The sequence below is a fragment of the Symphalangus syndactylus genome, chromosome 24, assembly GCF_028878055.3.
Source record: "Symphalangus syndactylus isolate Jambi chromosome 24, NHGRI_mSymSyn1-v2.1_pri, whole genome shotgun sequence".
NCBI classification, from domain to species: Eukaryota; Metazoa; Chordata; class Mammalia; order Primates; family Hylobatidae; genus Symphalangus; species Symphalangus syndactylus.
In genome coordinates, this window is record NC_072446.2 from 15,014,462 (window position 1) to 15,041,345 (window position 26,884).

General features: G+C 44.3%; 1 protein-coding gene and 1 pseudogene across 10 annotated transcripts in view; both read left to right on the forward strand.

Moving 5' to 3' along the window:
- The window catches only part of CTCFL (CCCTC-binding factor like), a 41,940-nt gene extending 16,542 nt beyond the window's left edge, over nt 1-25,398 (forward strand). For 2 of the 10 annotated variants that reach the window (XM_055265954.2, XM_055265957.2), the window contains 4 exons: nt 321-481; nt 4,033-4,215; nt 8,239-8,404; nt 13,131-14,663. In XM_055265954.2, coding sequence (XP_055121929.2) covers nt 321-481; nt 4,033-4,215; nt 8,239-8,404; nt 13,131-13,282 — 662 coding nt within the window. In that variant the 3' untranslated portion in view covers nt 13,283-14,663. Of the gene's footprint in view, nt 1-320; nt 482-4,032; nt 4,216-4,979; nt 5,832-8,238; nt 8,405-11,432; nt 12,286-13,130; nt 14,664-15,461; nt 15,858-25,313 lie in introns of those variants that run through there. The other 8 variants (XM_055265955.2, XM_055265958.2, XM_055265949.2 and 5 more) reach the window with 7 other exon arrangements.
- A 101-nt stretch (nt 25,399-25,499) lies between these two features.
- Nucleotides 25,500-26,615, forward strand: LOC129474551 (high mobility group protein B1-like; annotated as a pseudogene).
- Nucleotides 26,616-26,884: the final 269 nt, after the last annotated feature.

The following is a 26,884-nucleotide window of genomic DNA, read 5'->3' on the forward strand; positions in this document are numbered from 1 at the left end:
GATATTTCAGCATTCTGTTCGTTTAAAGCAGCGGTTCTCAACTGAGAATGATTTTACTGCCCAGAAGACAGGTGGTGATGTCTAGAGGTATTTTGGCTTTCACAACCGGGGAGAAAGAGGTGCTGCTGGCATCTGGTAGACAGACACCAGGAATGCTGCTTAACATCCTACAATGCACAGGATAGCCCACCCTACCCTGCCCAGGAAGGAACTAGCATGTTCCAGCGCCAAGGCTGAGAAACCCCGGTTTAGAGGAGAGGGGAAGCAGGCTAACAGAAAACAACACTCTTGAAGTATATAACGTTCTGTAACCATTTCAGGTGTGCATATGCGCAACTTGCATGCTTACAGCGCTGCAGAGCTGAAATGCCGCTACTGTTCTGCTGTCTTCCATGAACGCTATGCCCTCATGCAGCACCAGAAAACTCATAAAAATGAGAAGAGGTTCAAGTGCGAACACTGCAGTTACGCCTGCAAGCAGGTATTGTACTTTACTTAATTTGGAGAGGCAGTGGTGTGTGGAAGAATGGAGGACTAGGGTGGGATTCTCTACCACCTTGAAAATATTGAGAAAAGTCATACTTTTAATAGAGTAGCCTATTCAGAATAACCAGAAAGCAACTGTGAGCCAGTCGTTCAAAACAACAGTTTTTAAAGTATGTTCACGTACCCCCAGAGCTCCCTGTGACCAACTAGGGCCCCACAAGAGCCAAGCCTTTGTTACGATAATGGAAAGGTGTCATTTGCCCTTTTGAGACATTGACATTTGCACTTTTGGTGCCAAAGTAGTGGTGGTCCTTAGCCCGGATCAAGGCAGTGACACCCAGTGGAACTGGTCATTGTGGTATTCTTCACCTTCACACACTGGCAGCACTGGGTGTTGGTGGACTTTTTTTAAAAAAACGAACAATATAGGCCAAGTGCGGTGGCTCACACCTGTAATCCCAGCACTTTGGGAGGCCGAGGCGTGTGGATCACTTGAGGTCAGGAGTTTGAGACCAGCCTGGCCAATATGGTGAAACCCCATCTCTACTAAAAAGTACAAAAATTAGCTGGGCATTGGTGGCGCGCACCTGTAGTCCCAGCTACTCAGGAGGCTGAGGCAGGAGAATTGCTTGAACCTGGGAGACGGAGGTTGCAGTGAGCCGAGATCGGCCACTGCACTCCAGCCTGGGCGACAGAGCAAAACTCCATCTCAAAAAAAATAAATAAGAAAGATTGGAGTGATTTTTTAAAGCAATTTTTATATTGTGTAATGAAATATGTCAGCATTTAGAAGACCTGCATAACTCAGTGAACTAATACTTTCCAAATGACCAATCCATGATGTTACAGACTCACACACAGGTAAAAGATCCATTCAAAGTAAAAGATAGAACAAGAGGTTTTAACGTCGCAGAGGAGAACAAGTTCCTTGGCAGGGTTTCAGATTCCACATTGCAACCCATGGGTAAAAAATTACCATGGCCGGACACACTGGCTCACACCTATAGTCCCAACACTTTGGGAGGCCGAGATGGACAGAACTCTTGAGCTCAGGAATTCAAGACCAACCTGGGCAACATAATGAGACCCTGTCTCTACAAAAAAATACAAAAATTAGCTGTGTGTGGTGGTGCACATCTGTCCCAGCTACTGGGGAGGCTGAGGTTGGAGGATCACTTAAGCCCAGGAGGCTGAGGCTGCAATAAGCTGTGTTCATACCACTGCACTCCAGCCCAGACAACTGAGTGAGACCCTAAAAAAAGAAATTACTACTAACTGAATTTTAGTGTAATAGCAGAGAAGAATGCCCACAGTTATTTGGAAGAGCTAGTAAAATGTTTCTCTCTTTTCAAACTACATGTCTATGAGACCAAATTTTCTTTATCACTTAACATACTCCAGTGGACTGAGGGAAGAGCAGAAATAGGAATCCATCTGAATTCCTTTTTTTTTTTTTTTTTTAAGATGGAGTCTCGCTCTGTCGCCCAGGCTAGAGTACAGTGGCGTGATCACTGCAAGCTCCGCCTCCCGGGTTCACGCCATTCTCCTGCCTCAGCCTCCCGAGTAGCTGGGACTACAGGTGGCCACCACCACACCCAGCTTATTTTTTGTATTTTTAGTGAGACGGGGTTTCACCATGTTAGCCAGGATGGTCTCGATCTCCTGACCTCATGATCTGCCCACCTCAGCCTCCCAAAGTGCTGGGATTACAGGCGTGAGCCACCGTGCCTGGCCCTGAATGCTTTTAATAGAGTTGTCAGACTTAGCAAATAAAACTACAGCACACTTAGTGACATTTGAATTTCAGACAAATAACAAATAGTTTTATATACAAGTAGTTGCAGCCTATATTTTAACTGGCAACCTTATCTATTAAGACAGACATTAGGTTATTTTTGTTTTGAAAAATAGGTAATTTTACAGAAATAATAGGTAGTTGGTTTGTTGTTATTTTTAAATGAGTTAATAAATTGTTTTATTTTAAAAAATATTTAAGAATTCCTCAGTTTTGCTTTCTAAGAAAGTAAATACTAATACATGCCACCTGTATAAATAAAAGCTCTTCAGAGGCCACAGTAATTTTTAAAAGTATAAAAGGCCCTCAGACTAGAAGTTTGAAAACCAAACCACTGCTTTGAAGCATTGCATGCTATTGGTTACCAAAGGTGAAAATCAGTGCTTACTGTGTTTTGAAGTGTGGGCTGTAAACTGTAAATGCTTTGAATAAAGGAAAAGGAGTTTTTCTGGTAGATTTTGAGCAAAGAATATTCTGAGGCCCCAGGCTCATATTTATTCAAATGAACTAGGAGGGCTTCCTGAAAGATGGATAGGACTTGGAAAGGATGAGGGGGCTCTGGAGCAGGCATACAGCGGGTATGTGGGAGCAGAGAGCAGCCAGGCAGGCCGTGGCCGTGGGCAGAGGCTTGGAGCACTGCTGGGTGCGCCTGGCTGCCGCGGTCCTGGAGAGTCGGGCTCCCAGCGGGGAGAGCCAGAGATGCTGTCCCAAAGGAGGGTGATGAGGTGAAAGCTGTGCGTGGAAGAGCATGTTTAGTGAATTGGGTGAGAGAAAGATTAGAAGAAAGACCATCAGTTAGGCCACTGACAGTAATGCAGAAATGGCCGAATGTATATTTAATCCAAATAATCATCACATTTTGAATAAAACAAAATGTGTACTTTTGCTTGACTTCATACATATTTTTGTCCTGATTTCCCAAATTATTTTCTCCTTTCTAAGATAAAATCTCTATTTAGGCCAGGTACGATGGCTCACACCTATAATCCCAGCACTTTGGGAGGCTAAGGCAGGAGAATTGCTTGAGGCTAGGAGTTTGAGACCAGCCTGGGCAACATAGTGAGACCCTATCTCTACAAAAAATACAAATTGAGCCGAGCATAGTGGCACGCGTCCACAGTCCCAGCTACTCAGGAGGCTGAGGCAGGAGGATCACTTGGGCCCAGGAGTTTGAAATTGCAGTGAGCTATGATTGTTCCATTGTACTCCAGCCTGGGTGACAGAGTGAGACCCTGTCTCCAAAAAAAAAAAAAAAAGTCAGTATTAAGATCTGTTACGATACTATTGGGAAGTAAATGGAAAAATGTTGATACTTAACGTACTTGCAACCCCAAAGGTCTGCTGAATTTAAACTGTGACATTTGACTTTCAAGTTTGCAGGTTCTATTTGCCCTTTGTAAATTCAGTTAATTGTAAGTAGTTGTATAGAAGGAAGACTCCCAGTAACGAGGGGACAAAGGACCATCCTGTCACGCCCTGTGGTGTGTACTCCCACATCCCAACAGGACAGGACAGCCAGCAAGGAATCCACTGCAAGACCTTTGTCACTTGCTGCTGCATACGAGTTTGTTTCCTCGGCGGCCACTTACTGAGAGTGAATGCTGCCTTGTTCAGAATGTGTTTGCAGTGATTCTGCTTAATAGTGGACTCATCTTTAGGGAGGGAAATAAAAGGTATTGTACGATAAACAATGTCTAATTCAAGAAAGCCCTTTGAACTAGACAAGCTGCTTTCTTCCCCTTCCCTCTTAGGAACGTCATATGACCGCTCACATTCGTACCCACACTGGAGAGAAACCATTCACCTGCCTTTCTTGCAATAAGTGTTTCCGACAGAAGCAACTTCTAAACGCTCATTTCAGGAAATACCACGATGCAAATTTCATCCCGACTGTTTACAAATGCTCCAAGTGTGGCAAAGGCTTTTCCCGCTGGGTAAGCTTACTTAAGTCACAGTAAATTCCCCATGGAAAGATCCTTCTATCTCAGGAGGACAGTGTCACACCAGGAGAGTTTAAACCCGATGATAGAAACGTGCCAGGACTTCAGGAGCATCTGTCATGCCTTAGGAAAGTGGGTATTAGTTTTTTAAAATCACAAAATTCTTGAAGAATCCTATGAAAGTGTGGTCTCCTCATCCCCTAAAAAAAAAAAAAAAGGACAATCCAACACACAAAATCTTACAATAGAGAGTTATCACACTCCCCAAAGAACCCCAGCTTTTAGTGTAATATTTTCAAACAGTGAACTAGATTTAGGCTACTTGACAGAGAGAATGTGGTTTTCACACATCTTTTCAGATGTCCCTAGAATAGTGTTATTGGTGTCTATAATCCCAGCTACTTGAGAGGCCAAGGCGGGAGGATTACTTGAGGCCAGGAGTTTGAGATCAGCCTGGGCAACATAGAGAGACCCCCATCCCTCCAAAAAAATTAGCTGGTTGTGTCAGTGCACCCCTGTAGGCCTAGCTGCTCAGGAGGCTGAGACAGGAGGACCACTTGAGCCCAGGAGTTGGAGGCTACAGTGAGTCACGATCGCACCACTGCACTCTGGCCTCAAAGACAGAGTGAGACCCTGTCTCTAAAATAATTTTTTTAATAAAAAAAAAAAAGAATAGTGCAGTTGGTACTGGACTAAGCAATACATTTATGGTTTTATTCTTTTAGGTGTTGTATTAGTTACCTATTTCTGCATGACAGATTACCTCAAAATGGAGTGGCTTAAAACCACAAACATTTATCACCTGACAGATTCTGTGGGTTGGGAACTCAGAAGTGGCTGAACTGGGTGGTCCTGGCTCAGGATCACTCCTGAGGCTGCAGTCAGGATGTCCGCCAGGGCTGCATCATCTGAAGGCTGGACTGGGGTCAGAGGATCTGCTTCCAGGACAGCTCCACCACACAACTGCTGGCACCGGCCTCAGTTCCTTGCCACAGGGACCTCTCTGCAGGGCTGCTTGAGTGTCCTCCTGACTCAGAGCAAGTGAGAGAGTGCAAGTAGGAAGGCACGGTGCCTTTTGCAGTCTAGTCTTAAAAGTGGCACAACAGCCAGGTGTGGGGGCTCACACCTGTAATCCCAGTACTTTGGGAGGCCAAGGCAGGTGGATAATTTGAGGCCAGGAGCTCGAGACCAGCCTGGCCAACATGATGAAACCCTGTCTCTACTTAAAAAAAAAAAAAAAAAAAAAAACTAGGTAGGCGTGGTAGTGCACACTTGTAATCCCAGCTACTTGAGTGGTTGGGACGGAAGGATCACTTGAACCCAGGAGACAGAGGTTGCAGTGAGCTGAAATCGCACCACTGGCCTCCAGCCTGGGCGACAGAGCAAGACTCTGTCTCAAAAAAAAAAAAAAAAAGTGGCACATTACTTCTAGTCACAAGAAATGAACCATGAAGTCTCACCCACACTCAAGGAGTGGGGAATGAAGTTTCTTTTGAAAGGAACAGCATCAGAGAATTTCAGGACATTTAAAAACCACTGCACATGGCTGGCTAGGTCACTGGACCATGTAGGCTTCAGCCTAACTTTATAAAAGTTTTATAAAAGTTGAATTTCCTAAAGCTGACTATTTTTTTTAAATATTTCTTCTGAAAACTGTAGTGTAGTTGTGTTTTTCTGAGTAGCACAGTGGGATAGTTCTGGAATGTCAACCCTCTTAGTTTAAAATTTCAAATAAAAGCTGTGGCAGTGCTCCCAAAACACCATTGCTCATGCAAAAATTGTAAAGAGTTAAAATTAACGAGTAGAATTCTAAAGAGAAAAAACTGCTCTTTGGTGCAAGAAATAAAAATGTAGAGAAAAGAACAAGTCCGCCTCATGCAGTCCCTCAGAACATAAAATTTTTGAAATTCCTATTCAAGAAAGCATATTTGGACTTGTGTCCAAAATATCAAAAGAACTCTTATAACTCAGTAAATCATACCCAATGAAAAACAGGTAAAGTATCTAGGCCAGGCGTGGTGGCTCACGCCTGTAATCCCAGCACTTTGGGAGGCTGAGGCAGGTGGATCACAAAGTCAGGAGTTCGAGACCAGCCTGGCTAAAATGGTGAAACCCCATCTCTACTACAAATACAAAAATTAGCCAGGTGTGGTGGCACATGCCTGTAATCCTAGCTACTCAGGAGGCTGAGACAGGAGAATTGCTTGAACCCAGGAGGTGGAGGTTGCAGTGAGCTGAGATTGTGCCACTGCAGTCCAGCCTGGGCAACAGAGCGAGACTGTCTCAGGAAAAAACAAAACAAAACAGTTAAAGTATCTAAATAGACCTTTCTCCAAAGAAAACGTACAGGTGGCCAGTAAGCGCAGAAGCTAACAGAAAAGTGAAATCTTTATGGTATGTAGTTGATGGTTATAAAATTGACCAATGTATTGAATTTTTGGTTCAACATCAGTCTTCACTTTAGAGAGTAGAAACATTCTAGAAAAATAAATTTTGTCTTCTCATTGATTTCTATTATTTAAAAAAATACTTAAAGCAAGCTAGCTTTTGGCTAGACCTAAACACAACAGAAAGGTTCACCTTTAAAAAGTCATCATTTTTGTACAAGATTATCAAAGGTCCATGCTACCCACAGTTTTCCCAAAGCCCATCTCTTTAACTGTGCGTTTTTCAGTGCCTTTGGGGAAGCCGACTCTTGTTACAGAACCAAACTGAGGTCTGCTTGCCTGGTGCAGTAAGGGCAACGCAAATCAGTTTCTGCCACGACTTCTTGAGTCTGCCCTTGTGTCATGGAAGCAGCTGTGGATGCAGTGTGTAAATGAATAGACGTGGCTGTGTTCCAGTAAAACTTGCTTTCACAAACAGTTGGCAGCCAGATTTGACTGACTAGTTGTCGTTTGCCAACCGCAGTGTCTAAGCATAAAATGGAAGAAGTTTAAACAACCTGTTACATCACCCCCATTATGTGTAAATTCTTCTTCCTTCCGTCATAAACGCAGACAGTCCTATTAAGCACAGTGGGAAAGTCAAAATGGGAATCAGGCGGGATGTTTCATATAATTTGCAAATTTAAACACCTGTTACCAGTTTTTTACTTTTGCCTGGGACCTTTTCAAAAAGTGAAAATTTTCTAACTTAAGATTATCTTAAGTGTTCGTTAGATGAGAATATGTCACGAGTAGGCTTGACTAGGGGAAGTCTTTGACTGTTATTCCTGAATGTTGTATACAGTTTCATAACTGCCACCCATGACCTCTGCTCAGTAGCTTCAAGAGAGAAGCTAACAGAAAAGTGAAATCTTTATGGTATGTAGTTGATGGTTATAAAATTGACCAATGTATTGAATTTTTGGTTCAACATCAGTCTTCACTTTAGAGAGTAGAAACATTCTAGAAAAATAAATTTTGTCTTCTCATTGATTTCTATTATTTAAAAAAATACTTAAAGCAAGCTAGCTTTTGGCTAGACCTAAACACAACAGAAAGGTTCACCTTTAAAAAGTCATCATTTTTGTACAAGATTATCAAAGGTCCATGCTACCCACAGTTTTCCCAAAGCCCATCTCTTTAACTGTGCGTTTTTCAGTGCCTTTGGGGAAGCCGACTCTTGTTACAGAACCAAACTGAGGTCTGCTTGCCTGGTGCAGTAAGACCAGATATCCACACCACAGTTTGCAGCAGGAGTTTATTCGCAGGGTGCCAAGGAAGCAGAAGCTACAGACAAAATTATAAATCAGCATATGGAGGATACCTTGCCCTACAAGGACAAGCAACCCTTCCTCCTTGGCCTCCTGAAGTACTGGGATTACATATGTGAGTCACAGTGCCTGGCTTCCTATTACCTTCTTGCTTATCAAGTTGCTTATTTACTTCTTAGGGCTAGCGAGGTGCGTGGAATTTCCCTCGAAAGAACTCAGGATTTTCCTTTCTTTCCATGCTTGGGGTCCCCACAGGCCCCTGAGAGGGGTCCCTGCCCCATCTCACTCGCCTTGTGTGTTCTGTGTCAATTCTCCAACAGAGTAACGTGCACAGACATTCGGAGAAGTGTGGTTCAGGGGAAGCAAAGTCGGCTGCTTCAGGAAAAGGAAGAAGAACAGGAAAGAGGAAGCAGACCATCCTGAAGGAAGCCACGAAGGGTCAGAAGGAAGCCGCGAAGGGATGGAAGGAAGCCGCGAACAGAGACGGTACTGATTTTACACAGATTTGTTTTTACCGCCTCAGTGATTTTCTGGTTGTTGACTATCCTGGATAGCAAGTGTTACTGTCCAGGGGATGTGTCCAGAGCCCCTATTTGTCCACCAGTCGGTCTTGCAAGGTGGCTTGTGCCAGGTCTCTCAGAATGGCAGTGAGCATAGCGTGAGAAAGTCAGTGTGAGAGCCCCACGCAGGTCCACGTGTGGCCCCCACCCCCAGGAGCCCTCTTCCATCGCATTGGACTGTCGCCTGCAGCTACAGGGACTGTCCTGGGCTGTTGCAATAGATGACCACAAGCTGGGTGGCTTGGGACAACAGAAATTGATTTTCAAATAGGTCTAGAGGCCAGAAATCCTCAATCCAGGTGTGGGCAGGGCCGCCCTCTCTCTGGGGACCTAGGGGAGGGTCCCTCCTAGCCTCTTGCAGCTCTGGTGGCTCCACCATTCCTCAGTTTGTGGCCACATCCTCCAGTCTCTGCCTCTGTCTTTTCCTAGCTCTCTCCTCTCTTCTGTGTCTGGGCCTTCTCTTCTGCCTCTTACAAAGACATTTGTCATTTAGGATTCAGGACTTCTTTTGAAAAAAGGAGGTCAGCTATGGGGCTTAGGATATGGACATATCCTTTTAGGGGTCACCATTCAGCCTCCACAGCCATCACAGTCTTCGTCCTCTGGCCTCTGGGAGCTAAAGTGAGTTCCCAGGTTGGCCGAAGCTGGGCCCCATCCTGTGTGTCCTGTGAATGGCTCTGCTGTAAGAGGGGCCGACCTGACACCTGCACAGGCGAACACCTGCACTATTGACCTTCTCCATTCCTTTCCTCTGAGAACCTTAGAACCGTAGATAACTGGAAACCGTCCAGCCTTTTACAGCACAAGCAAATACCCCATGTTCTGATTCCAGACTCAGTCCCTGCCTTGCGAATGTTCCCACAGATGACGGTCGCCCTCCACCTGCCTTTCCTCAAGAGTTACCAGATCAGATAGAGGATGCCCAGCTCAATCTGAATTTCAGATACACAGTGAATCATTGTTTAAATGTGTCCCATGCACTATTTGGGATATACTTATACTAAAAAAAGTGTTCATCATGTATCTGAAACTCAGGTAGAAGCGGGCATCCTGCAGTCCTTCCCACTCCCTCTGTGCGGAGTCGGTTCTGGGTCCCTGGTCCCAGTCGCTCTGTCCACAGGCAGCACTCCCCCACTCTTTCTCTGTGTCTCACCATCTGGCAAAGCCCTAAGCCTGGGTATGCCCTAGGCCTGCCTTTCCCATGCCTGCGTCACACAGCCAGGCCCTGCCTGGCAGGGAACTGGTGAGACTGAGAGGTCCCAGGCAGTGCCCCATCGCTCAGCTCAGTTGGAACTCTCCAGAATTGTGCACGCTGCCCATGCACGGAGCACCCTCCTTTCTCCTCCAGGCATCAGCAATTACCACTGAGCTCATGCAAGTCCCTTCTTATCATGACCACAGGCCTCTGCAGGGGGCACTGTCATCCATCTGGCAGGGAGAGCGCTCCATCGCAGGGTGGGGACGAGCCTGCCCAGGTGCCCAGAGCCCTCATTCTGAACCTCAGCACCAACAACTTTTCCACTGATTTCCAGTGAGCACCTTCATCCCAAACTCCCAGCCCCTGCCTCCCTCCCTCTGGGTGGAGGCCTCGCTGACTCTGCACCAGCAGATGGGCTCTGCTGCCCGCTGCCCTGGCATTCCTGTGTCGTCCCACTCCCAGCTGGAGTTCCTGCCATCCTCTGCCAGCTCCTGGGGCTTCTCCATCAGGCCCCGCAGGGCACAGGGCTGTCCACAGTGCTCCTGGGGCAGATCAGAAGAAAAACCAGTGTCACACTGATGGGTATTAAGCAATGAATGCAGCCTGGATTCCATTTGGAGTCCTTCATACCAGTGATGTTGTAAAATATCATTTTTCACATTTTTTAATGGAGGAAGGGGCTGGAGGAGCCACCCCTCCCATCTAAGGCCCCTTCTGACTCTGAGTCTGGAACCCACCCCCTAGATCAGCAGCTTTATGTCCCCCCGCCCACCCTCCTCAGCCAACTCACCCCTCCTGGCCTGCTCTTTCCTATCCGCCTTAAACATGCTCTGTGTCTTCAGAAAAATAAAAGCACTTTGTGCGACCACCCACCTGGTCCTGTGCTGCCCCTCCTGTGCACTTCACGCTTCTTTGGTTCTTTAATAAGTGCTGGATTCCCACATGCAGCGCACTGCAGGCTCCTCCAAGGCGGGCCTGGCCCATCGGGTCCATCCCCAGCTCCTGGCACTAGGCCTGGCCTTAGCATTGCTCGTTAAGTCACCACTTGTTGAATGAACAAGTGAATAATAAGCACAGTCCTTTATTGGAGAAGACAGACCGGTGAAATTTGACCCACAATTCATCAGCCCGCATTGTAGAAACCCAAGGCCGGGCTACTGGCCGCCTCAGCTCTGAGTTTAAGTCAAATCCTAAAGGGTCCCTGGAAAAATGTGACTTCCCCACTAATTCCGCACCTAAAGGGCACTTCTGCAATTCTCCACATCTTGACTCGTAAATGCAGTGGTTTTGTTTTGGTTTGGTTTTTGGTTTGTTGTTGTTGTTGTTGTTGTTAATTATCTCTTAAACCTCTGGAAGACCAAATGATTTGGGGTGAATTTTGAACATGTCACCCTCAGTCAGTGACATTTTTGCTGTGGAGAAGAGTTGAGAAGGTTCTTATAGGCTTAAAAACTGATGATAGGAATTGTACATATACAAACTTTTTTCATATTTTTGATGGTCAGTGGTCATATCCAAAGCAAGTGTGAATTAAGGCAAATAACCTGGCAAAAAAATATGACTTAATCTGCATTTCAGGGTCTTTGTAGCCTGTGTTATCCAGATAATCGTCTCACTTCTGTGTCTGCTCTGCCGGTACACCAGCACGCAGCACCTCTCCAGTTCATTGATAGATCTCGACGAGTGACTATCTGATGGCACCAGTTTTTGTTTTTGTTTTTGTTTTTTTAAGACAGAGTTTCACTTTATAGCCCAGGTGTGATCTCAGCTCACCACAACCTCTGCCTCCTGGGTTCAAGTGATTCTCATGCCTCAGTCTCCCAAGGAGCTGGGATTACAGATGCCCACCACCACGCCTGGCTAATTGTTCTATTACTTTTAGTAGAGACGGGGTTTCACCATGTCTCAAACTCCTGACCTCAAGTGATCTGCCCACCTCGGCCTCCCAAAGTGCTGGGATTACAGGCGTGAGCCCCCGTGCCTGGCCTGATCGCACCAGTTTTGTGGATCTCAGTGTTTCTTTTCATATCTAAGAACTGGGTGTTCTTGTCTCCCTCCATCCACCCAAAAAAAAAAAAAATACTTGAAGGAAGCATGGACAAAAATATCCTCAGACAGGTTAGAACTAACATGAGGCAGTCACGTTCTTCAGTGTGGCGCTCTGTGGATGTTTGGGGAAATAATTTGGAAAATGAGTAGAGCAGGGCTCCCCGGCCCCCAGCCCGTGGACCTGTGGGCTGTTAGGAACTGGGCCTCGCAGCAGGAGGTGAGCAGCGGGTGAGGGAGCGAAGCTTTGTATTTACAGCCGCTCCCCAACTCGCGGGTCACCGCCTGAGCTCCGCCTCCTGTCAGATCAGCGGCAGCATTAGATTCTCATGCGTGCGAACCCTGTTGTGAACTGCACATGCAAGGGATCTAGGCTGCACACTCCTTATGAGAATCTAATGCCCGACGATCTGTCACTGTCTCCCATCACCCCCAGATGGGACAATCTAGTTGCAGGAAAACAAGCTCAGGGCTCCCACTCATTCTACATTACGGTGAGTTGTATAATTATTTCATTATATATCACAATGTAATAATAAAAATAAAGTACATAATAAACGTAATGTGCTTTAACCATCCCAAAACCAACCCCCGCCCCCCAACCAGTCCATGGAAAAATTGTCTTCCACAACAGTGTTCCCTGGTACTGAAAAGGTTGGGGACAGTAGAGGGTTGAATATGGGTCGGCTCACAGTGGTCTGTTTTAAACCCACTAAGTTGTGCAGACTGGCTCCAGAGCTGCTGGAGGGGGAGCAGGTTATGGATACAAGACTGGCGTTGGCCCCAGCATCCCTAGCAGAATGTGCAACCCAGAATCAGTACTCAGTGTATGTCATTTGGCCAAAGGGACAAATGCCCTGCAGGCAGCTGGCTTTCTTCATGTAGGCAGCATCATTACACGGGTACTGAGACAAGACTTAGGTGAGCAGCTCAGCCACGATATAAATCTCTTAAGATCCGCCTCGATGTAAATCTGTAAGATCCACATTCGCCTACAGTGGCTGATGCCAGCTGGGAATGCCTGTGTCCTCCCCTTGTCACCTTCAGGGGACACTGGCAGTGTCTGGAGACATTTTTATGGTTTTTGCAGCTGGAGAGGAGGGTGCTACTGGCATCTAGTGGTAGAGGCCAGGGTCGCTGCTAACATCCTACAGTGCCCAGAACAGCGCCCTGCCCCCAGCAGACAGCTCTCTGGCCCCTAACATCTGTAGCGCTGAGGCTGAGAAGCCCTGATTTAAGGCAGTAGTTGAGATCAGAATAGTACCATCTTATCAATCAGATTGTTTTCTAACGTGCTTGCTGCCGTGTTCAAATTTAAGTGATGGTTTCCAAAATATATTTGCACAGTTTATAAATTCCAATTCCTTGGCTTTCTGATAAATTTGCTCATCCTGGACTTTTTCTCAAGAAGCTACTGCTGAGGAGGCTTCCACCACGAAGGGAGAACAGTTCCCAGGAGAGATGTTTCCTGTCGCCTGTGGAGAAACCACAGCCAGAGTCAAAGAGGAAGTGGATGAAGGCGTGACCTGTGAAATGCTCCTCAACATGATGTATAAGTGAGAGGGATTCAGGTTGCATGTTCACTGCCCCCAATTCCTAAAGCAAGTTAGAAGTTTTTAGCATTTAAGGCATGAAATGCTTCTCAACACGATGGATAAGTGAGAGAGAGTCAGGTTGCATGTTCACTGCCCCTAATTCCTGAAGCAAGTTAGAAATTTTTAGCATTTTCTTTGAAACAATTAAGTTCATGACAATGGATGACATAAGTTTGAGGTAGTGTCTAGAATTGTTCTCCTGTTTGTAGCTGGATATTTCAAAGAAACTTTGCAGGTATTTTATAACAGTTTTAAACCTTGAATAAGAGGGTAACACCTCAAACCTATGAATTCATTCACTTGATATTGGCAAGGTGGCCCACAATGAGTGAGTAGTGATTTTGGGATATTTCAAAATAGTCTAGACCAGCTAGTGCTTCCACAGTCAAAGCTGGAAATTTTTATGTTGCATTATATACACCCATGATATTTCTAATAATATATGGTTTTAAACATTAAAGACAAATATTTTTATACAAATGAATTTTCTACAAAATTTAAAGCTACCATAATGCTTTTAATTAGTTCTAAATTCAACCAAAAAATGTTTTAATCTTATACAAAGGAAAACTGAGTAGGAAATGAAAAACTAGATTAGACTAGAAAATAAGGAATAAATCTATTTTACTTTGGTATAGGAGCAAGGTTCACCTTAAGATTTTTGTATTCTCTTTTGATTATGTTCCTTGGCAGGTATGAAATTGCCCTGGTTACATTCCATTATTGCTTGTTAGTATTTCACTCCATAACCCTTTTTTCTGCTAAAACTACTCTTTTTATATTTTTAAAATAATTGGCAGAGTGAGAAGAAACATAAAATCAGATAATGCAAATGTGTACCTGTAAGGAATTTGTACTTTTTCATAATGCCCAGTGATTAGTGAGTATTTCTTTTTTGCCAGTTGACAAGATTTTTCCACCCTCGAGCAGCATGAGAGATGCCTCTTTAACACTTGAAATTAATTTCTATCTGTATACAGAGCCAGATTTTTCTTCGTTGCTTAGTTGAGCAGTTTCTTTTGCTGCAAACCTGTCTCCACCCCTGTATTTCAAGATCATTGGTAAGCCCTAAATTCAGATTCTTAAGATGTGGACCTTTTACTGAAAATATCACAAGTTCAGAAGCCCTATACAATGTGAATATGTGGAAATAATTTCCCAGCAGGAAGAGCATTATACTCTCTTTGTACCAGCAAATTAATTCAACTCAACTCACATGAGATTTAAATTCTGTGGGCTGTAGTATGCCATCATTGTGACTGAATTTGTGCAATGGTTTCTTAATTTTACTGTTATTTAAAGATGTTTTACATAATTCAATAAAATGAAATGACTTAAAATTGCTATATTTGTTATATGTCAGTACTGGTCTTTAAAAACGTCTTCTTCGCCTGGAGAGAATATGGAGAAATTGGAACCGTTGTGCACTGTTGGTGGGAATGTTAAATGGTGCAGCCACTGTGGAAAGCAGTATGGCAGTTTCTCACAAAAAAAAAAAAAGAAAATAGAATTAGTATCTGACCCACCAATCCCACTTCCAGATATACTGTATACCCAGAAGAACTAAAAGCAGGGTCTGAAAGAGGTATTTGCACACCTGTGTTCATAGCAGCATTTTTCAAAATAGTCAAGGATGGAAACAACCCAAATTCCATGGACAGGTGAATGGGTAAACAAAATGTGGTATATACATGCAGTGGAATATTATGTAGCCTTCAAAAGGAGGGAGACCCTCACACATGCTACAATGTGGGGGAACCTTGAGGACGTTATGCTGAGTGAAATCAGCTAGTCACAAAAGGACAAGTATTATATGATCTTACTTATAGGAGGTATCTAGAATAGTCAGATTCATAGAGACAGACGGTAAAGTGATGTTTGCCAAGCACTGAGGGGTGAGGGAGAATGGAGAGTTAGTGTTTAATGGACACAGAGTTTATTTGGGATGAAGAAAGAGTTCTGGAGATCAGTCATGGTGATGGCCACACAACAGTGTGAATCTACCTAATCATTCCACTGAACCATACATTTAAAAATAGCTAAAATGGTAAATTTTATGTTGTATTAGTCCTTTCTCACATTGCTATAAAGAAATACCTGAAACTGGGTAATTTATAAAGAAAAGAGTTTTAATTGACTCATAGTTCCGCAGGCTGTACAGGAAGAATGATGTTGGTATCTGCCCGGCTTCTGGGGAGGCCTCAGGAAACTTACCATCAAGGCGGAAGGCGAAGAGGGAGTAGGCGAGTCACATGGTGAAAGCAGGAGCGAGAGAGGGGAAGGTGCTGCACTCTTCTGAATGACCAGATTCCTTGAGAACTGCCGCTGTCACGAGGACAGCACGAAGGGGATGGTGCTAAATCATTCCTAAGAAATCGCCCCCGTGATCCAGTCACCTCCTACCAGGCCCCACCTCCAACATTGGGGATTACAATTCAACATGAGCTTTGGCCAGGGACAAATATCCAAACTATATCATGTATTTTACTATGACCAAATGTATTTTAATTTCAAAAACAGATAACAAACATGTTTGAAAATGCAAGCCAAGTTGGTATCTAAACACTGTTTTAAATAAATAAATAAAACTCCTAGGCCGGGCGCAGTGGCTCACTCCTGTAATCCCAGCACTATGGGAGGACGAGGCAGGTGGATGACCTGAGGTCAGGAGTTTGAGACCAGCTTGGCCAACATAGTGAAATCCCATCTCTGTTAAAAATACAAAAATTAGCCGGACGTGATGGCAGGCACCTGTAATCCCAGCTACTTGGGGGGCGGAGGCAGGAGAATCACTTGAACCCGGGAGGCGAAGGTTGCAGTGAGCTGAGATCGCACCACTGCACTCCAGCCTGGGCAATAGAGTGGGATTCTGTCCCAAGATGAAAGCTCCGATAAACACATTTTTATAAATAGTTGCAGTGTTTCATGTGTGTAACACCTGTTGAGATGTAGAACAAAATTCAGATGAGATGATCAATACCTACTCAGTTATGTGCGTGACTCTCACCCACACCTGGCAAGAAGGGGAAACACCTGGTCCTCAAGTGCCGTTAGTGCCTTTGATACCAAAATAGATGAAGTGACAATAGTGCCCGCAAGAGGGCAGTCGCTTCTGTCTTTTCCAATATTGAGACGGGTTCACTATTCGGAAGTAATAAGCACGGAAAGTTATAGCAAAGTCTTGCAATTTTATTAATTCCGTGATACAGAAAGAGAAAAATTTTTCATTGCCAAGGAAGAGAAGGGACCTTTGCAAAACCTGGGAGTGAGGACACTAGTTGGCTCTGAGTTCGTGAATGCTTGGTGAGTGACATGCTTCTGCTTAAAATAATTTTGAGATCCAGCAAGAAATAATTCCGGAATGTACACCCCTTGCACCGTTTAACATCTCTGTTTTGCAGGGAGGGGGTGTTTAAATTACAACATTGTTTGACAACAGTTTTACTATATAAAGGATGGCTTTTAAACAAACCTAAGACCTGGCTGATGCATGTTAACAGCCTCTATTGTTTGAGATCAGTCACTGAAAAGGCTGGATAGGGGTGATGAAACTGAAGTCATTTTATATAATAAAGTTTGACAGCCTACCTTTTGAAAATGGCAAGATATTTTCCAGATATTATTTCCAGTATAAATGTTTAATTTTTTTCTGATAACCATTGAATAGTCCTTGTAAATGCATTCTTTATGACTATTAGTCACTAAAGGGCATTGTTAGTTCTGCTTAAATATGTTCCATTCAATTCTTGGGACATTTGGCTTATCAAATCGACTTTCTGCATCTCCTCATGCTTTCGTTGCAGTTTATTTTTGATTGACAGTATCAGATAAACACAGATTTTAAGTGGCAGCCTAGTTTATGCTATTTTTAGTAACTTTTGAACCATTTCCAAGGCATGGGTGTGATTACGAACCTGGTTCCTTTAAATCATTATCTTTTAAAGTATGCACAATTTAGCATTTTAAGATGCATATGTTTATTTTTCTGTGCATGGCAGATAGAGTACTATATGGGATGCTTACTGTGCTTTGTCAGGACAAAAAGTGCCATCAACAAACTTAATTAGGCTGGGCCTGGTGGCTCATGCCTGTAATCTCAGCACATTGGAAGACCAAGGCAGGCAGGGTTGCTTGAGTCCAGGAGTTAAAGACAAGTCTGGGCAACATGGTGAAACCATGTCTTTACAAAAAAAAAATTATATATATATATATGTGTATATATATATATGTGTGTGTATATATGTGTATATATGTGTATATATATGTATATATGTACATATATATGTGTATATATGTATATATATATGTACATATATATGTGTATATATATGTATATATGTACATATATATGTGTATATATATGTATATATATGTACATATATATGTGTATATATATGTATATATATGTACATATATATGTGTGTATATATGTATATGTACATATATATATACACGCACATATATATATATACAAAAATTAGCCGGATGTGGTGGTATGCACCTATAGTCCTAGCTACTCAGGAGGCTGAGGTGGGAGGATCACCTGAGCCAGGGAGGTTGAGGCTGCAGTGAGCCTTAATGACCTCACTGCACTTCAGCCTGGGCCACAGAATGAGACCCTGTCTCAAAAAAATAAAAAATCTTAATTGAGAGCAGGCGCCCAGCACTTTGGGAGCAGAGACAGGAGGATGATGAGCCCAGGAGCTCAAGACCAACATGGGCAACATAGGGACACCCCATTGCTACAGAAAATACAAATTTTAAAAATCAGCTGGGTGCAGTGGCAAGTGACTGTGGTCCCAACTACTCAGGAGGCTGAGATGGGAGGATCACTTGATCCCAGGAAGTTGAGGCTGCAGTGCCTGAGGCTGCTTGCACCACTGCACTCCAGCCTGAGTGACACAGCAAGACCTTGTCTCAAACAAGGAATTATTTCTTGCTGGATCTCAAAACTATTTTAAGCAAAATAGTTTGTCTCAAACTCTTTAATTGCACCCAGTGGATGAAAGCTGGCTGCAGAGTTCATATAGAAAGACTGCTAATAGCTCCTCTCAGGAGCAACTGTGAACCTAAACACACGCTCCTATCGTTCTCCTTAATAAAGTATGACCTTGTGTACATGAGTCCAAGGGTTGCTGATTAAAAGACTCATTCTGGTCATTGCTATAATCATAACCTAAGGCCTGAACTATCAGAAGCAGTAAAATGGCAGAAAATAACATACTAGACAATGAATTACTTTTTTTTTGATCCAAGGTCTTGCTTTGTTACCGAGGGTGGAGTACAGTGTTTGCAATCTTGGCTCACTGCAACCTCTGCCTCCTGGGCTCAAGTGATCCTCCCACCTAAGCCTCCTGAGTAGCTGGGACTACAGGTGCACACCACCACGCCTGGCTAATTTTTGTATTTTTTGTAGAGATGGGGTCTCACCATGTTCTCAGCCTGGTCTCAAACTCCTGGGCTCAAGCAGTTGGCCCACCTCGGCATCCCAAAGTGCTGGGATTACAGGTGTGAGACACCGTGCCTGGCAACAATGAATTACTTTAAATCAGTCCCCGTGGGTCACTAGATTCCACAGAAAAAGATGTGTTTTCTCTTGCTTTTCCAGGGTAGCCCCTTCACCTAATGGCTATGTGACAACTTAAACACATACTTGTGTATGGAAAGAAGTCCATCCAGCATTTTCACAGCGTGAGAACCGCTTACCCCGCAACAGGGAGAGTAGCATGCTTGCGGCGCTAAAATTATCTGTGAATATGACAAAATTTTAAGAGGGATCCAAGGATTTTTCTGTTAGATAAAAAACAATCATTGTGTCAGTTAAATAATTTTTCTTAAGCAGAAAACAAAACCGTTGTTACACAGGCATGCCCAGATTTACCGATCATATAGAAGGAGTTAGATCCAGCTGCCCTGGAGTTCAAAAATTGATTTAAAATGGATACAGAAACAAATATGCCTGTTCTGTCTCTGCGGCAGAGCGTCAGTAAGTAGTCTGCAGCCTCCTGCTTGCAACCCCTGACAAGAAGCTGATATTTGAAAGTCTTCTTCCGATGAGGCGGAAGGAGTCAAGAGAGTTTCATCCATGGATATACCCAATTGAGCCGCCAGCTCCCTGGCACATTCACTCCCAGGACAAACACCAGAGGCCCCAGGGTCAGCCCCACGTGACTTCGAGCTCAGCAACCTCCCCGAAATGTGGCCATGATTGCTGACCTCACTCTGTTTTGACTTTGGGTGCCTGCAATTTTAGAATGTGATCCCAAGGATGTTGATACACAATATCCTATATACAGCCCCATGTTACAGTTGATTACTAACATCCGATTGCCTCAGAGACGCTGGAAGTAAAACGCAAGTGATTTTTTTTGTTGTTGTTGTTATGAGACGGAGTCTCTCTCTGTCGCCAAGGCTGGAGTGCAGTGGCGCGATCTCGGCTCACTGCAACCTCCACCTTCTGGGTTCATGCCATTCTCCTGCCTCAGCCTCCCGAGTAGCTGGGACTACAGGTGCGTGTCTGACTAATTTTTTGTGTTTTTAGTAGAGATGGGGTTTCACCATGTTAGCCAGGATGGTCTCGATCTCCTGACCTTGTGATCTGCCCGCCTCGGCCTCCCAAAGTGCTGGAATTACAGGCGTGAGCCACTGCGCCCGGCCAAAATGCAAGCAATTTTTAAGGAAAGGGTGAGAAGCACAGTAGGGTATGGAGGTGCTTTTGCTGAAAGGCGCATGGTGTTGGGGGGCGTGAGATGCCTTCCAGGACAGAACGCAGTTGCTGCAGCTGCTGTCGGGCAGCTGTGGATGGAGGGAGAGCCTGGCTTTTGACTGGAACACGTGGGGATCCACCTCCGTGCACCTACGAGTGGCACCCAGTCCCTGTGGGGGTGCTTCCCACTAGAGGCAGCCTGGGCAGAGCCCCTGGATCCTCTCACTTGGTTGTGCGCTTCTCGCTCGGTCACCAGTGGCTCCATCTGCCTGGGCCAAGGTGCTCCTTCCTCCTGCCACGTGGCCCTGCTCAAGTTTTGACATGTGACACCCCTGGCCTTCCTTTGATCCCACCATCTGGAGGTGCAAGCCCAGCTCCCCCACCCGACATTCAAGGCCCTCGACCACAGTGGCTCATACATTTCTTTGGGCCTAGGGATCACCTAGGGAGCTTGTAAAAAGTACAGATTCAGGAACACTCCCTCCCCTACCCACAGACCCCCAGAAACAGGATCTCGGGAGTGGCACGGGAGCACCGGCCCCAGAGGCCACCTGCTGTCCAGTGTGTGTTGCTTTCCTGCTTTCACAGATGTTCGAAAAACTGGAGATTCCCTCAGTAGCCAGGCCCTTAGCATTTTATTCTGGGTGGTTCAACCCAAAAGAGCACTTCAGCATCTCTCTGCTGGCCTGTCACCCGGTCTTTGTTCCAGAGCCTCTGGAAGTGACACATGACCCATGCTGTGGAATTTGCCAGGCCTCCATGGAGTGACCGGCACAATTGCATGCCCAGGTGACATGGGAGGGGAGCCGAGACCCCAGTTTTGCCGTGGCCAGGCAAGGCCCAGGGAATGGGAGGGAGGCAGCAAGAAGACTCGGGGTCTGACCACACAGTTTCCTCTTCCACCTGGAGGCAGATGCGGTCACGTGGAGCATGGGCAGGATTCATCAACTCATCTGTCTGACTCTGCGAGTTTGTTTGGAGCTTGTTTGGTCTTATATCTGGGTGATATTCCACCCTTGGTGATATGGACCCATTTCCAAATAAGTGCAACTGATGCTTTTTAAAAATTATCCTTACCATGTATTGCCATGTGTAGGATGACTTCAGACGTTTGGATGGATGGATGCAGACAGGTAGATAGTTCCTGATAGATATATTTTTTTAATTCCATAAAGAATCAGAAATCAGTCGTGAGAAGGTGAGGCCTCCACTTGGGCAACTGGAAGTGAGTTTCCTCACACAGCTTTTGAGCTCAGTGAAGTGCAAAGCAGAATTCTTCTTACTGCAATTTTCCAACAATGCATTGTTTTACATATTTTTAAGTCTTTAAAAAACTTTTCTGAGGTATAACTTACATACAGTAAAATTCCCCCTTTTAAGTATCTATGAGTTTTGACGAATGATCATGTAATCACCGCTTCAACCAAGACACAGGGCACCTCCATCACCCCAGGCATCCCACTGTGCTCCCAAAGTTAGAACAGGGATCCCCTTTTTAGGGGCCTGTGGACCCCACACATAAAAAGCCCTGAGTTCCTTCAAAAAGAAATCCAGACACCTAGCTAGCCCCAAAAGTAAAGAACTTACTAAAACAAAATAATAACCTAAGACAATAACTAAAAAAGTTAAAGCCCCCCAAATGTCTACTTTCCCTGTAAAACCCAAAGACACATCTTAACGTATGTTACTGAGTCGTTCAAAACCTCAGAACCCCTCTAAGATCTCCCATCAGAGAGATCCAGACACATAAACCTCAGATTTAAGAAAAGTAAAAACTAAACTTTAATCATCATCCTTTGTTCTAAGCGGTCGCTCCCCCTAGCCAGTGAACATTTTTCTACTGACCCCAGATCATTAAACAAAGCTTCTCTTCCTTAACTAATTGCAAATCAGAAAATCTTTGAATCTGTCTACAACCTGTAAGCCTGCACTTGAAGACATCCTGGCCCTTTTAAGTCTAAGCCAACCAACAATAGAACCTTCTATATTAATTTATAATTTTGCCTGTAACTGTTACTTTCCACCCACCTTTAAAAATCCTTACCTGCAAGTCATCGGAGAGGTCAGAATTTAAACATTCAGCTGCCTAGTTCTCCATACTCGACTCCCTCCACTAAAAACCTTTCTTCCTATCACTGGAAACCTTGGTGTAAATGTCCAGTTTGAGTATGGCAAACAGACCCCAGTTTGGTTCTGTAATACTCCTTTGTAGTCAAGCACTACTCCTACTCCCAGCTCCCAGCACCGGATTTTGTCCTATATAGTTTTGTCTTTTTCAGAATGTCACATAGCTGGAATCCTATACTCTATATTTGAGTGTGGCTTCTTTCATTCAACAAATGACTTCAAGATTCTTCCTGCTGTTTAGTGTCTCACTGTTCCTTTCTTTTGATTGTTGAGCGATATTCCATTGTCTGATCGCTCCACAATTGCTTTATCATTCACCAGTTCAAGGATGTTGGCTTTCTTTCCAATTTGAGAGGTTTATGAATTAAGCCATTATAAACATTTGCATACAGGTTTTGTGTAAACAGACATTTTTCTTTCCCTTGGGCAAATACCTAGGGGTGAGATTTCTAAGTCACTAGGTCGATGTATGTTTGTAAGAAATTGCCAAACCATCTTCTGACGTGAATGCACCACTCTGCACTCCCACCAGCAAGATCCAAGCATGCCCACAGCCCCATCAGAAATATTCGCCACCACTTGGCATTGTCAGGCTTTTTTTTTTTTTTTTTGACAGAGTCTCATTCTGTCACCCAGGCTGGAGTGCAGTGGCGTGATCTCTGCTGGCTGCAACCTCTGCCTCCCGGGTTCAAGCAATTCTCCTGCCTCAGCCTCCCGAGTAGCTGGGACTACAGATGTGTGCCACCACGCCCAGCCAATTTTTGTATTTTTAGTAGAGACAGAGTTTCACCATGTTGGCCAGGCTGGTCCTGAACTCCTGATCTCAAGTAATCTACCCGCCTCGGCCTCCCAAAGTGCTGGGATTACAGGCTTGAGCCACCGCGCCCGGCCTATTTTATTTATTTATTTATTTTTGAGACAGAGTCTCGCTCTGTCTCCCAGGCTAGAGTGCAGTGGCCGCGATCTCGGCTCACTGCAAGCTCCGCCTCCCAGGTTCACGCCATTCTCCTGCCTCAGCCTCTGGAGCAGCTGGGACCACAGGAGCCTGCCACCACCCCGGCTAATTTTTTGTGTGTGTGTGTCTATTTTTAGTAGAGACGAGGTTTCACTGTGTTAGCCAGGATGGTCTCGATCTCCTGACCTTGTGATCTGCCAGCCTCCCAAAGTGCTGGGATTACAGGCGTGAGCCACCGCGCCTGGCCTTGTTTTCGTTTTTAATTTTAGCCTTTCTACTACACATGTAGTGACATCTCACTGCAGTTTTAATTTGCATTTCACTAATAGCCAATGATTTGGAAAATCTTTTCACATGCTTATTTGCCATCTGCAGATGGTTTCTGGTGAGGTGCCTGTTCATAGCTTTTGACATTTTATACTCTGGGTTGTTTGAGAGTTATTTATGTATTCTGGACACAAGTTCTTTATCAGACATACGTTTTGTAAATATTTTCTCCCAGTCTGTGTCTTGTCTTTTCATTCACTTAACAGTGTCTTTCAAACAGTAAAATTTTTTTCAATTTTGATGAAGTCTAATTTATCTGCTGTTTTTCTTTGATGAATCATTTTTTTTCCTTTTTTTTTTTTTTTTGAAACAGAGTCTTGCTCTGTCACCCAGGCTGGAGTGCACTGGCGCGATCTCGGCTCACTGCAAGCTCCGCTTCCCGGGTTCACGCCATTCTCCTGCCTCAGCCTCCCGAGTAGCTGGGACTACAGGTGCCCGCCACCGCACCAGCCACCACGCCCGGCTAATTTCTTGTATTTTTAGTAGAGACAAGGTTTCACCGTGTTAGCCAGGATAGTCTCGATCTCCTGACCTCGTGATCCACCCGCCTTGGCCTCCCAAAGTACTGGGATTACAGGCGTGAGCCACCACCAGCCAGTGAATCATTCTTTTGATGTCATATCTAAGAAATCTTTTGCATAACTCAAGGTCACGAAGGTCTTTTCCTAGGTTTACTTCTGGAAGTTTTATAATGCTATGTTTTACATTTAAGTCTGTGATCCATTTTGAACCAAATAGCGCTTATGACCCAAGGTGTGGATCAAGGTTCGCTTTTCCACACATGGTTGATGGATTGTTTTAGCACCATTTATTTTATTTTATTTTATTTTATTTTATTTTATTTTATTTTGAGACAGAGTCTCACTGTCACCCAGGCTGGAGTGCAGTGGCGTGATCTCGGCTCACTGCAGGCTCCACCCCCCGGGGTTCACGCCATTCTCCTGCCTCAGCCTCCCGCGTAGCTGGGACTACAGGCGCCCGCCACCTCGCCCGTCTAATTTTTTGTATTTTTAGTAGAGACAGGGTTTCACTGTGTTAGCCAGGATGGTCTCGATCTCCTGATCTCGTGATCCGCCCGCCTTGGCCTCCCGAAGTGCTGGGATTATAGGCATGAGCCACCGCGCCCGGCGATTAGCACCATTTATTTTAAAAATTATCCCTTGTCCCTTGACTTCTCTTTGCAGCTGTGTTAAAATGTATTGACAGGCACGATGGCTCACGACTGTAATCCCAGCACTTCGGGAAGCTGAGGAGGACAGATCGCCTGAGCTCAGGAGTTTGAGACCACCCTGGGCAACATGGTGAAACCTCATCTCTACTAAAATACAAAAAATTAGCTGGGTGTGGTGGTGCACACCTGTAGTCCCTGCTACTCAGAGGCTGAGGCACGAGAATGGCTTGAGCCATGGAGACGGAGTTTGTCGTGAGCCAAGATCACGCCACTGCACTCCAGCTTGGGCTACAGTGAGACTTCGTCTCAAAAAAAAAAAAAAAAGGATTGGCCGCATGTGTGGGTGTTTTAGCTCCATTCTTTCCCAAGCTAGTCCTTCATCAGAACCAGGCTGTCTTGATGATGACAGAGTATAGTCAGCCTCAAACTCAGATAATGCAAGTCCTCCAGCTTTGTTCTTCTTTTCTAAAGTTGTTTTTGGTGATTCTGAATCCTTTGCCTTTCCATCTAAATTTTCAAGTCCACTTGTGAATTTATGCAAAAAGAAAGTGTTGCTGAGATCTTTGGGGGAATGAATTTATAGATCAATTTGGAAAGAATTTCACACTTTAACAATACTCAGTCTCCCAATCCGTGAACAGAAGAGTGTATCCCTCCAATCATTTAGGCCTTCTTTGATTTCTTTCATCATCATTTTATATCTATCGTAGACATCTTGCACAGATGTTGGATCTGTATCAAAGTTTGTCATGGATTTTCCTTCGGGGAGAGTGCTATTATAAATCGTACTGTTAGCCATTGCAGTACATTGAGCTCCACGGAGACAGCGCCGGGGCAAGTGAGAGCTGGACGTGCACTGGGCGACTCTGTGCCTCGCTGAGGAAAAATAACTAAACATGGGCAAAGGAGATCCTAAAAAGCCGAGAGGCAAAATGTCATCATATGCATTTTTTTGTGCAAATTTGTCGGGAGGAGCATAAGAAGAAGCACCCAGATGCTTCAGTCAACTTCTCAGAGTTTTCTAAGAAGTGCTCAGAGAGGTGGAAGACCATATCTGCTAAAGAGAAAGGAAAATTTGAGGATATGGCAAAGGCAGACAAGGCCTATTATGAAAGAGAAATGAAAACTTATATCCCTCCCAAAGGGGAGACAAAAAAAGAAGTTCAAGGATCCCAATGCACCCAAGAGGCCTCCTTCGGCCTTCTTCCTGTTCTGCTCTGAGTATCGCCCAAAAATCAAAGGAGAACATCCTGGCCTGTCCATTGGTGATGCTGCGAAGAAACTGGGAGAGATGTGGAATAACACTGCTGCAGCTGACAAGCAGCCTTAGGAAAAGAAGGCTGTGAAGCTGAAGGAAAAATACGAAAAGGATATTGCTGCATATCGAGCTAAAGGAAAGCCTGATGCAGCAAAAAGGGAGTTGTCAAGACTGAAAAAAGCAAGAAAAAGAAGGAAGAGGAGGAAGATGAGGAAGATGAAGAGGATGAGGAGGAGGAGGAAGATGAAGAAGATGAAGATGAAGAAGATGATGATGATAAATAAGTTGGTTCTAGCGCAGTTTTTTTTTCTTGTCTATAAAGCATTTAACCCCCCTGTACACAACTCACTGCCTTTAAAGAAAAAAACTGAAATGTAAGGCTGTGTAAGATTTGTTTTTATACTGTACAGTGTCTTTTTTTGTATGGTTAACACACTGCCAAATGTGTCTTTAGATAGCCCTGTCCTGGTGGTATTTTCAATAGCCACTAACCTTGTCTGTTACAGTATGGGGGTTGTAAATTGGCGTGGAAATTTAAAGCAGGTTCTTGTTGGTGCACAGCACAAATTAGTTATATATGGGGATGGTAGTTTTTCATCTTCAGCTGTCTCTGATGCAGCTTATACGAAATAATTGTTGTTCTGTTAACTGAATACCACTCTGTAATTGCAAAAAAAAAAAAAAGTTGCAGCTGTTTTGTTGACATTCTGAATGCTTCTAAGTAAATACAATTTTTTATTAAACAAAAAATAAAAAATAAATCGTACTGTTTTTGCAATTTCAATTTCCAATTTTTTGGTGCTAGTATAGTTAATTTTTGTTCATTGACCTTGTAACCTGCAGCCTGGCTAAACTCACATGTGAGTTGAAATTGTTTATCTGTAGATTCCTTGGGGTTTTCTATATAGATAATCATGCCATCTGCAAATAGAGACTATTTTATTTTCCCGTTTCCAAACTGTATGTTTCTGTTTTAATTTTCTTGCCATATGGCACTTGCTAGGACCTTGGATATGATGTTGA